Source organism: Anser cygnoides, chromosome 5, assembly GCF_040182565.1.
Source record: "Anser cygnoides isolate HZ-2024a breed goose chromosome 5, Taihu_goose_T2T_genome, whole genome shotgun sequence".
In the NCBI taxonomy this organism is placed as follows: Eukaryota; Metazoa; Chordata; class Aves; order Anseriformes; family Anatidae; genus Anser; species Anser cygnoides.
In genome coordinates, this window is record NC_089877.1 from 37151484 (window position 1) to 37163491 (window position 12008).

Sequence of the window (12008 nt, forward strand, 5' to 3'; positions counted from 1 at the left end):
AGCTGACCCTGAATACTCATTTCTAACAGCTCCATGCAAATGCCTTACTGGAGCTAGTACATTTTTCTGTGGTAATAGCAAAAGGTCTCCATTTTACACCAGGAAAATCAACACAAACACTACTATCAGAATGGATTTACCTTATTTAGCTTATTTATTTAGATAATTTCATTGCACTTTTTCCTCATTAAGGACTTCCACAGCTGTCTCAAGTTTATCACACTGGAATATATGAATGCTAAGAGAGCTTGTGCACACCTCACTCTTGGTGAACGTGGCTGGGAACTGAGTCGCTGCTCTCACTGCAATACCAAGACACAACCAGAAAGGAGGTTTCTTTAAGCCAAAATAAAGCAAGACAAAATGTTTCTAATCAAAGCCCACAGCTGATGGTTCAGCAGAGGCAACACATGTAATGCCATGAGCTGGCCTTTGAGAATAACAAAAAGGCTCGCTTCTCTCTCAGCAAACCCCACAGAGAAGATGCAGCCCACTTTTTGTCAGTTTGGCTTGCATCATTTGGTAAGTCATGTGTCTATGCTACTGGAGAAACTTGTCAGCATATAACCTGTTTCCTGTGGGGATTCTGCTGCCTACAGCTATGCCAAGACTAGTGTCAGTATGGAAGGCAGTTTGGGGAAAAGGGACTATTCACTTCTCATCCATAAAGGATGAGCATTAGTCATCTAGAAATGGCAGGTCCCTAGTTTTAAAAAGTGTTCCTTGATAAGGCAGATAAAGTAAGAAATGCTAATCTTTGACACAGTTGTGTCCTTGCTGGAGGATCATGGGGCAGAAGGAGATCAACCCAAAACACAACCCTTTCCAAAGTTAGGTGCACAGGCTTCTATTCTGATAGAGGCTGTAACAATGCACTGCAAACTAGAAGATACAGTCCACAGGGCAGACAATGGTAAGAAAGACCACATGACCTTCAGACTTTGCTTTGTTGCCAGCAGAAATTACAGCTATACCGAGAGTGCTCTGTTTTGGGCGGTCACCCAAACAGATCTTTTTCCTTCTCAGAACATAAATACTCCAGTCTCCTTGCTGAGCTGGCCTTTGTCTCCAGCTGGCCTGTATGAGAAATGAATGTTCTCCAATTCCTTATGTACAGAAGACGAGTGAAGAGTCTCTGTCCTAGCCTACGTATCTCCATATACCCTCTAAAAAATAAAGGGATATCATGCATCTCTAGACACTGTTTTGTCGTTCTTCTCCTGCTCAGAATTTTTCTCACAGCAACACAATTTTTGAAGGCTTTTCTAGAAACCAAGAATCTAGGAAAAAGAGCTCTCTCTTTCTCTTGCCTGCTCTGCCCAAAGGGTTTTTTCTTCTTCTTACCACCCTCACTTTCACTGTTCTTTCTCACCCTTTCTTTTCCTGCTTACCAACGGTCAGCAGTGTGAGCAACAGCAATGAATGGGGCTGGCTAGGAAGAGATAAGAGATATTATTCTATAATCCCAAATGCCCTTGTAAGGAGTGTATTTTGCCCTCAGTCTCTATGGAGCAACTCCACACCCAGTAGCATCAAAAGCTAAAGTGAGAAGGCACATAGCATGCTGCTTTACTTACCTGCTCCACCGCACAATCCACTGCACACTCACCGTGACATGGTTTAAAAACCAACCCACCAATCTAATAGCTCCTCCTTTCACCTTAAAATGGAATTTCATTTACTTGTATTTCCTTTACCTGATCAAAGTTTTTCAGCCTTGACCACAAAATTTCTGAACATGAAAATGGTACAGGTTAAGATCCAGCAGCTTGTGCCAGCTGTGGAGTACAAATGACTGGTAAGAAACAATTATTTTTTGTCTGAAATGCTGGGCTATTACCTTTTGTTATTGTACACTCTGGCTACTTTCTAGCCAGCAAGCGCTCTGTTAGAAAAATTGCCCTTAACAGTAAATTTAGTAAGAAAGAGCGAGCTTTTGGAAGACTTGTGAGGTTACAAGATTCCTTGTTTCTTTATAAGACTAACTGACTTCCAGAGACCAAAAAGTTGCACTTGAAGGATATGTCATTTTCTGTTACTGCCCATCACCTTGACTCAACTAGCCCATGTCTTGACTGTGGACAAGAAAAAAAAAAAAAGTGGTTAACACAGACAACCCTCCATGCTTAAGAACACAGGTGTACCGTGAATCAACTGATGGGTACTCTGCAGAGACATTAACTTCACCCATCACCATGCAGCATTGCTATTCCACTGTATGGCTTCTACTAACAGAATCAGCATCCATTTGCAAGGCAAACCACATCTTGAGAAACGACTAGGTGGTACCATTGCACTATACAAAACAAAGACTTGGTGTGAGTGAATGTTCATTTTAGATTCTGTTATAGAAAAGAGTTGGACAAGTTTGTAAGTAACTGAGCTTTCCCTACACCATACTTTGCGCAGCTCTTTTACCCTTGTTTTTAAGTGTCTCAAGGAGTGACACTTCAGAGTGGTATTTCATACGGTTCCTTTCATGGAAAGCAAAGAAAAAAGCAACGTAGACATGAAACTAAAGCTATTGACCTCGCATAACCATTTTCCACTTTGCATGCCTACAGCCACAAAATACAGAGTACTAGTACATTCCTGACAGACTTATCTGCTGCCATGTATTTTACCTTTTTTTTTTTTTTTCCAGCTGCTAATGTCCTGATTATACCTACCAAAAGAATGGAGATTTCAGACCATTACTGACCCTTCTGTGTCCCTTGGCTTATGTGAAGTCCTGTAGGCTGTTCCAGTCTTCGGAAGGTGCCTGGGTCCCTCCACACTGGACAAATACGGCTTTTGATCCATTCAAACTAAATACTTAGTGGCCTCTTACAGGCTATGCTGTTGCATCCGTTACACTGACTTCAGCAGCTTCTCATTCTCAGAATAACAGGACAATGAAACTTCAAGTATGAGGCTAAAAGGAGCATATCTTCGGTAAGTTAAAGGTATGCCTTCTTTATTTAAAAATAAACATTACCTCCCCAATCCCACGTTTTCTTATAATCATTTATAACACCATTTTAGAACTTTGATCAAAGGCGGACTATTAAACAATTTACCACCCTTGTTTTTCATGTTAAAAAGAAAACACGTAGGGTCAGGTTTCAAACATTACAGCATTCAACAAATTCTGCTTTGGCAGTTAAGTCAGTCCTCGATGCTTGTTTCACAACCTAGTGAAATGGGCAGCCTTTGGCTTTGTTTATTTTTAAGTTCTACAGGCAGCAGTATCCACCATTTCTGAGTCCAACCAGTTTGTTCAGATAATCAGACAGGGACTGGGCTCTCTGGAAAACCAGTTCATAACTTTAGATTACAGAGGATATTCTTTGAACAGTTCTTGCTCACCATGTAATAAGTCTGAGATTGTCACCCTTCTTTGTACGGAGAAGGACTTCATTCCCAAACACTAGGGTAGTTCTCAAGAGAATGAATTACAGGTCACAGCCTGTGTATTTATCTCTCTTTTACATTACTAGTGTTAACAGCAGCAGTGCTGAAATACTGCAAGTACAAGAGGCCTCTTTACATGGATGCAGGTCTATCCATTCAGAAGGACACAAACTACATATCTTGTTTGTAAATGAGGGTGAACTAGTGGCAATAAACTGCTTCTCTTCAGTGGCTGCATTTGATTTCTGCTTAGAACAGACTACAGTTATCTATTCCGCATTTATGCTAAATTCAAATGAGAAGGGAGTCTAGTGCAGGAGGCACCTTCCACTTACATTTTGCAACACACAGGAACTTGAAACACCAAAGAATGTTTGCTAGCCAACTTCCAGAGGCTGACAGAAGTAATTCTAAGGGTAAACGCCACACAAAGCAATGGCAATTCTCCAGGAAATATACCACTTTTACTGATGATTTCAGATGATTTCTACCTGTCTAGGAAAGAAAGGGGAAGGCAAAAAGAAAATTAACAGAAATCAATAAAAAAAATAGTGCAGAGGCTAAAACATTGTCAGCTTTTTCAGTGAGCTAAAAATATTGTATATAGACACCAAAAATAACTGCATGCTGTAGTTCACAGGCTAAAGAGGGATTCCAGCATGACGGAGGCTCTGTGCTTCCTTCTCTTGAAGTTAGTGTTATTAACACAGATACATTCATCAAATCAGAAGAGTGTGGAAATAGGACTGGTCATGCCGTAAAGTGGATCAGGTATTATTTATTGCTTGTCTAATAAATCTGTCAAGGAACTGACTTGCATTTACCCCTTCAACGTTCTAACTGAGAAACAAGGGCCCAAATTAGATACAGAGAAATCTGGTATCTGGGCTGAGAGTCGCATTTTCCCCAACAAAAACAAAACACTGCCAACCCAATCCAATTCCACCCACTATTCCAAACAGACTCAAAAACCAGGCAGTCCGTTTCCATGCTCATTTCGCAGTGCTCACGAGTCCTCCCTCATCCTTCTGTTTTTATGCCAGCTACTGCGGCACGCTGAGTGGGCATGTGCGTATGCATACACATGCGTGCATAGTGCTGTAGGAGAAAGCTAATGTATATGAATGAGAAGATCTTTCACTTTGGATCATTAAGTCTGGCCACACTGTCAGGTGTAGGCTTGAAGAAGGGAGTGAAGGATTCTCTAATGAAGAGTTATTACCCTGACCTTTGGGATGGCTGTGTGTCTGCTCTTCATTATTCCTCACACCAGCCTAAGGACCAAGATGATGACAGTGGATGTAGTAAAAACCAATCACACCCATTTTTCCTTCTTCCAAGACAAAAGGAGTCAAAGCTATCTGTTAAGAGAGGAGGTTTCAATTGTTCTGTGGTACCTTATTAGTTTTGACTTAAATCCTGACAATTTTCCTTATGTCCACTTCAGAGGCAAACAAGCTAAATAAGCATGCAAAGGGGAAAGATTAGACCAAAAGGATCTATGCAGATTTTTTTCCCTCTGATCCCTGGAGAGAAGCATTGCCTTTGCAGAGAAAAGCAGACACGTTGTAGCTGCTTATGGGACTAGAGGAGTTAAGGTCATACATAACAAAAATTTGACTCAGGCAAACATTACCATTTCCCAAAGGAGAAATGTCTTTAGTCTAAAGATGCATGGTACTGCAGATATTTTTGTCCCCAAAATTCTGAGATGTATTGAGATCAAAAGGTAGGCAGAAGAGGTCCTCTGAGGCCCTCTGAAGGGTGTCTGGCAACACAGGCTCTCTCCAAGGCAAGAGATGGTCCCTGGAAGACACTAGCTATCAGCATTTTGGATTAAAACTAGTGCAACACAGTGAGTTATTTATTTTTACTAATAAAAATAATTACTATATTTTAGTAATATATTTTACTAATAAAAATAATTACTATTTTTATTATTATTTTTACTGTATTTTAAGCCTAAGGAGCAACAAGCAGATAAGAGAGAAACAAGAAATATGAAACATGGAATTTGAGGAGCATGGTCCAGTGAAGAAAGAGAAATGAGGGCCAGGAATTACAATACATGAGTCCTTTGCCAACTTTATCCTCTTAGATGCTCTGAACCATACTGCCAGCTGTGGTGCCAATAAGACTTTTAATTCTGAGTAAATTGTTTAGCCTCTGTGTTCAGCTTTGCTATCAACTGAATAAATCTTGCCTACTGCCCTACTTGGAATTACACGGAGCACAAAGCCTGTGAAGATCTTCTGTATTGAAGTTAATTGTACTCCCTTCTGTGAAAGTTCATGCTACGCCATGAGAATGTGGCTTCTGCTGTATTCAGGTGCTGGAGCCTGACCTGTATCAGTACTCAGAGGAGAGTGGACTCTTCTCTTTCCTTGCCTCCAATAGCAGGAATTCACCTCTTTGTGAATATGTGAAATTTACTTTTAGGTATCAGTTTTCTAGAGCATGCAGTTCTTTGAATGTTTGTTCCTTTAAACTGCACTGCAAATGCTGCTTTCATTCAATATATTCCTTTTGTGCTTTTGAATGGAGTCATTTTTTCCTGCAGGAGTCCCAAGCTGCCCTATGTTATCGTATGTTAATTGTCACTCTCATAAACATCAGCCAATACAAGTCTACTGCCTCAGCAGAAGAAATAAGGTTATCCCCAATGTATCTCAGAAAACGTTTTTTTTCCCTCCTTAGCAGATGCACAAAGCATGTTTTATGTCAAAATTAGAAAGAGACATTTACGATTAACAATTTGTAAAATTACCTTTTCCCTTTAAAATGATTTCCAGGGAAAGAACAAATTGAAGTCATACTTAGATCCACTTCTAAAACTTACCAACTCACCAAGTGATTGACAAACACTTTAAGACCACCTTAGTGTGCAATCTGCACAGTTCCTCCACTGCAGAGACAGCAGGGAAACGACGGGAACCAAGATTCTGTTTCATGATCTTTTTAGTCTCAAGTCCTTTTGTTACTGCAAACTCATAGATTAAGAATAAGATTTTCCTAAGTAGTGTAATTACTGAGGAAACATCCAAAATTGTTAGCAGCTTTTGAAAGTTGTGCAAGTGTGACACTATTGTACATAGTAGATAGCTGATGTTTCAGAGTAATTTGACCAAACTAACTTTTATCATGACCCTTGAGAGAGTCAGTCATGCTTTACCTGGGGACAGCTCATGCTCTCTCATGCTATGTTAGTCTTTGTTTTTACATAATCCTGTGTGTCTGCAGATCTCAGAAGACCTACAAAAGGACAGAAAGTGTCATTACTCTGTTACCACAAGAGAAACAAACGATAACTGCATAAGTATGATGGCCAATGACCGATGAACAAACAAGGAATTGATCTAGGCTCTGCCTTAGTCTTTTCACACTAAGTGTGAAAAAGTTTATGAAACTGACAGTGAAGACATTAACAGCTGGTTCTAAATAAAATTATCTCAGGTTATTACATGCTAACATATCCAAGGAGAGGAATTCAGCCCTTTGAGGAACAACTGTGTTGTTTTGTAGGTGTTAATACTGCAGTTTCAGGTACAAATAGGCTTGGGTAGTGAGCTGGAGAGGGAGGATAAAGTGTGCTAGATTTTTTTCTTAAGACTGCCTAGTAAAAAGAGAAGCCTAGTGAGATGCACAGTTTAGCTTAGTCCCTATTGTCAGCTCAGTTTCAAACCTTCTGAGTAGCAGAAACAGCAGCTCCACTCACCTCAAGTGCTTCCGCATGGTCAGAGACCCTTTCTGCTAATCCTAAACACTTAAGACTACCTCTGCCATCAGAAGAGACCAGAGCAGCTGATACAAGGTCCTTCAGACACCCCCCCCTCTTTTTTTTTTAAAGAGAAATGTTAATTATGGTAAGGCTGAAGTATAAATAGGAGGATTAGCTCTGACTGTTAGACAAAATAACACTTCAAGAGGCATTTGAATATTTTGATCTTGACTAAGCAGCATGCTCTTGCCTGGCGTGAGATGGCAGCAGGGCAATCCTCATAACCAGAGAGGGGAAGTAGGCTGACACTTGCTTTGTACTAGTGAATTGATGCAAAACAGCCAGACTTTACCGATGACCACACTCTCAGGACACTCCACATATGCAGAACAGGAGCGGACAGCAGGTTAGATTTCATTCACCAGTAAAAATTGTTTGTTTCTATCCAAGTCAACAAACCACACTGCTAACTAATGCCTGCTGAAGATCTGCGTATGGACCTCGTCAGTATGCTAGAGCCCTTCGTACCGTGTTTGCCATAAAGCAATTCTTCTCTAGAAAGTTTCCTTGTACAGAAGGCAGCTTATACAGTCAACTTCTCTCCTACACGCACAATCCTACCCATCATCAACAAATATTCTTTATTAGATACACAGCAAGCTGATGACAGAACAAGTCATTTTATTCACTGAGTCAATTTTGACACTGAAGGTCACTGAACAGCTGAAAACATTATTTATAGGGAATTCCACTTACAATGCTATTCAGAACATCAGTGGTGCTTTTGTTATTTCTAAGGAGTGCTCAGACAAAATAGCGTTACCCTTTTGAAAGAATCAGTAGCAATGGGAAGAACATAGCTAGCAAGGTTTACATAAAACTAACAGTCATGTTATGCTCAAAAGCTTAAGTTTATTGCTCTATTTAATGACTACCGCCAGTATTTTTAAAAAGAATGCCAGTTCTTCCTGCTAGCTTCTCACTGAAGGAAATATTTTAAATACAGCAATAAAATCAAGTGGTTTAAAGATAACACATTTTGCCACACATTCATGCAAACCCTGCTGACAGGATTTTTACAGGTTCATGGATACAGAATAAACATTAAGGATGTGTACTGAAATACTGGGAAGCTTTCCGCACAGTGATGAAGTTGTAGGCATAACATTTCTGGCCCTACCCTGCACCTGCTGATGTCAATGGCAAAACCTCAGTGAGAGCAGGATCAGCCCTTACTGTTCTGAGAGCTGCTTTCCCTTCTCCTGATAAAGAAGTGTAGTAAGTTCAGAGAATCTCCTGCACTAACAAAAGCAGCAGGTTTTGGTTATTGTCACAAATAGAGAAGCAAATTATTTGTAGTAGATGATTACAGCTTCTATTCACAAAACACTCATCTCTCATATAAAGGGTCCTACGTACCTCCTTTTTTCTCTGCTCATCAGAGAACTGAAATGTGCTTACCTCTAAGCATTAAACACAAACTTAAGCCCGCATAGCCAGACTGAGGGCTAAAAACAAAAGCATGGGCAGTAGTCTGTCAGTAGTCTATTATTTTAAAGGAAATGCTGTTGCCTGGACTAGTGATTATAATGGGCTAACAATTGTCTCAATTGGGTTTGAGGGTAAACGTATCAAAGACCAGCCAACAGATTTAGGCTTTTTTTTTTTTTTTTTTTAAAGCTGCCTATAAAATTTTCATTTCTAGTCATACTAGTTTTAATGAGCATTGGCCACCCAGTTACTCTCAAAGCATTGAAACAGGTTTAAATTCAGAACACAAGTGTTTCTGTTATTCATTTTTCAATAAAGATGAACTGAATTAAGAGAATAATAATTCCTCACCTCGAATTCCTCAAATTTATGGGGAAGTTGTATTGGGATTATGATTTCACCATGCAAAAAGAGAAAATACTTGCAAAAATCTAATCTGGCTACATGGTGAGACGCCAAAATATTGACAAAGGAAAGGTAAAATATGAAGAATTCAGATTAACTTCTCCCCTATCAACCTTAGATTCACCCAGCTGTAAGGATACCGTGTTGCTGGTAGGAACTGGAGGCAAGAATTTCACTCACATCAATGAAATCATTTTTTTCCCTTTAGTTCTGATAACACTGGTGGGGGACTGCTTTAAGAAAAAAAAAACAACCAACAACAACAAAAAAAACAAGCAAACATGACGTGTGAAACATTTCAACATGAATCTACTTGAATCTTTCAATGCAGAGGCTCAGAAGGTTTACGATATACACAGTATTCGGTAATTTTATATGTAAAAACAATCAGAAAGAGGCAAAAAGTTACTTTCAAGCTTAGTCAACATACGGCACATTTCAGCATGACAATTCAAAAAGTTTCACACTGTATTTGGATAGAATAGCAATTATCTTTTAAAAATAGCAAACTGAAGACTGATTTTTTTTCTTTTCGATTTTGTAACAAATGAAGCTACTATCCTTATTTACAGTATAAATAAGCCTTTTTTGGTGAAGATTATGTCCTGTCACATATGTTTAAGACAAGGCATACCTCAGCTCTTAAATGTCAATGCAAACAAGAGCATAAAAGCAATATCAAAGTAAAATAATATATCTTTCTCTCCAGCTAAGACAGCCAGGTTACCATGCATCTCTTATCAGATCTGAAATATATCTGAATGCAGTCAAAAGTTCTCTTGGTTTTAGCCTTTAGGAATATCATGAACACTTATTCTTCTGCTGCTCTAGAAAGCTGTTTTCCGTACAAGCTCATGACATGATGGACAAATTGATACTGTTCACAAGTCTGGATCATTCCTCCCCTGAAAAGGAAAGAAAAAAAGGGGAGGGAAACAGTAGCCTTATTACATGCAAATAACATACTAGGAAATGGCACAGCTAGCATGAAGCTGGTGTTACACACAAAAGATCTATTCCAAAATTTCCTGAAAGGAGTGAGAAAGCACCCATTGATTGTAACCAGCTTGCAGTCCAACCTCAAGCTCTGTTCTGAAAGTCTCTGCTAACCAAGGAACAGAAACAAGTCAGAACAGGAACAGCAGAGGCCTGAATCCAGTAAGACAACGCCATCTTCATTTGCATATATATGGCTGTAGCACCTGTATCCTAAGCACCATTTTAAACGTGGCAAAAAGCAACGCGTACCTCAAAGCTCTACACGGACAGATATGAGCTGGGGGAATATAAAGAGGTGAAGTAGCTCCTGTAAGACTTCACAGTTGCACTAGGGACTGAGTTCAGGAACAAATTCAGGACTACAGAGAGCCAGGCTAGCCCAGAGAATTGATGCAGCACCCTACTTTCCCAGTCTGCAATGTCTTTGTGCCATCCCAGACTGTTTGTTTTTTTTTGGGGGGGTAAGATCACCAGCAAACCAGATGATTGAGAGCAGGATTTTGGAACAGACACTGTAATTTTTACAAAGGACAACTCTAACTAGTAACTCAATTGACTGCCATGCACACCTTGACTAGTAAGAGACTCCAAGAGCAGAAATGTGTTTTGGTTCAGCTTTTACTGTTCTCTTTAAACCTGCAAATCTGAAAGGAAATGCAAGCAGGAGCAGAAACACAATTTGCTTCTCTGTGCATCATTAACCTGTGTATTTCTGCAAGTACCATATTAATGAACACAAATACTACAGTGGGAGACAAAAATGAATGAAAAAGAAAAACACCTTAAATTTTGCTAAGAGTACCTCATAACAGTGATACGATCTCTTCATAATTGATTATGAAAATAATTAAAAGCTGTAGCTCAAATTCACAGGTTTATGCAAAATTGTCCCAGCACTAGTGCTGGTGCATGGATCCAGGGAATGCAGTGCCAAAAGGAGTCTAAAACAACAAGTAGCATTGAGGAACGTGGGAGCCTGGGGGTGGCCAGTGCCAACCAGACTGTATCAGCTTGAGAAAGAGAACATGTGATGCCTTCCATCAGAAATCAGAGGAAATTAATGGAAAGTTGCTTCCTCTAAGCCAAATGGGCAGCAGACTGGTAGCACCACCCTCATGGACTGCCCTCTTCTCTGGGGCCCAGCTTAACAATTGTGGATCATACAGTCATGCTACCAGAAGGTAGATGAAGGTTCAAGACAACCTCCTTCTTCAGCCTCTTGCAGTTACTTTGCTAACAGAATGCTTGAAACACACTCGTAATAATGAGCAGGAACCATGCTTCAACCTCTCATCAATGAGCAAAGGGTGGGAAACACACAGCATGTTTTTAAAGAAACTATTTCCCAGCTGAGCATCTCTTCTCCATCTGCTCTATTTAACACAGGCTCATGGTTAGAGTCCTTCTGTGCCACACACAGCACTGAAATATATTTATGTTAGTCCATGACACACAAGGAATTTTAGTCGTATCTAGCAACTACTCCCCATGCAATCCCATTAGCAGCAAGGTTGGACCCTGAAGTTGTAGCAACAGAAGCGCTAGGGTGGCCATCAAGTTTCAGACCACAGGAAGTGATTTTCCATTTTATCTCGTTTCCTGTTTTGCAGTAGCTTCCTCCCCTTCCCACGCATGCATACCACAGCATGTGCTTGCAGTCCAGGCTTTGGCACAGAACAGAGATATTACTCTTTCACCCCTGCTTGCCACAGGAACCTTTCAAATTTGAGTTGCATTCTGGGGAAGGACAGCAAATGTGTCTCAGCGCTGCCGGAAGGATGCAGGAATGATCACTTCCTTTCCTTAGTCATACCATGTTATGTTAGGACCAACTGTTGGCCAGCAGTGCAAGCCCAATGCACAGTTTTTTTGCAAAGGTAATCTGTGAAGGAATGAAGGGATTTTTCACTCCTTGAAGAAACCACGCTTTCCTATAGCAAGGTGGTGATTTGACTGCTTTCCATCTTGAGTATTTCCTCCCATGAGATTAAATGGCTTTTTC

General features: G+C 40.1%; 1 protein-coding gene across 25 annotated transcripts in view; it reads right to left on the reverse strand.

Moving 5' to 3' along the window:
• The window catches only part of PTPN5 (protein tyrosine phosphatase non-receptor type 5), a 90292-nt gene that overhangs the window by 481 nt on the left and 77803 nt on the right, over window positions 1-12008 (reverse strand). For 23 of the 25 annotated variants that reach the window (XM_048053479.2, XM_066998923.1, XM_066998935.1 and 20 more), the window contains one exon: window positions 7776-9912. In XM_048053479.2, the coding sequence (XP_047909436.1) occupies window positions 9819-9912 (94 nt within the window). In that variant the 3' untranslated portion in view covers window positions 7776-9818. Of the gene's footprint in view, window positions 1-140; window positions 2076-2701; window positions 2915-3728; window positions 3889-6565; window positions 6646-7775; window positions 9913-12008 lie in introns of those variants that run through there. The other 2 variants (XR_010832108.1, XR_010832107.1) reach the window with 2 other exon arrangements.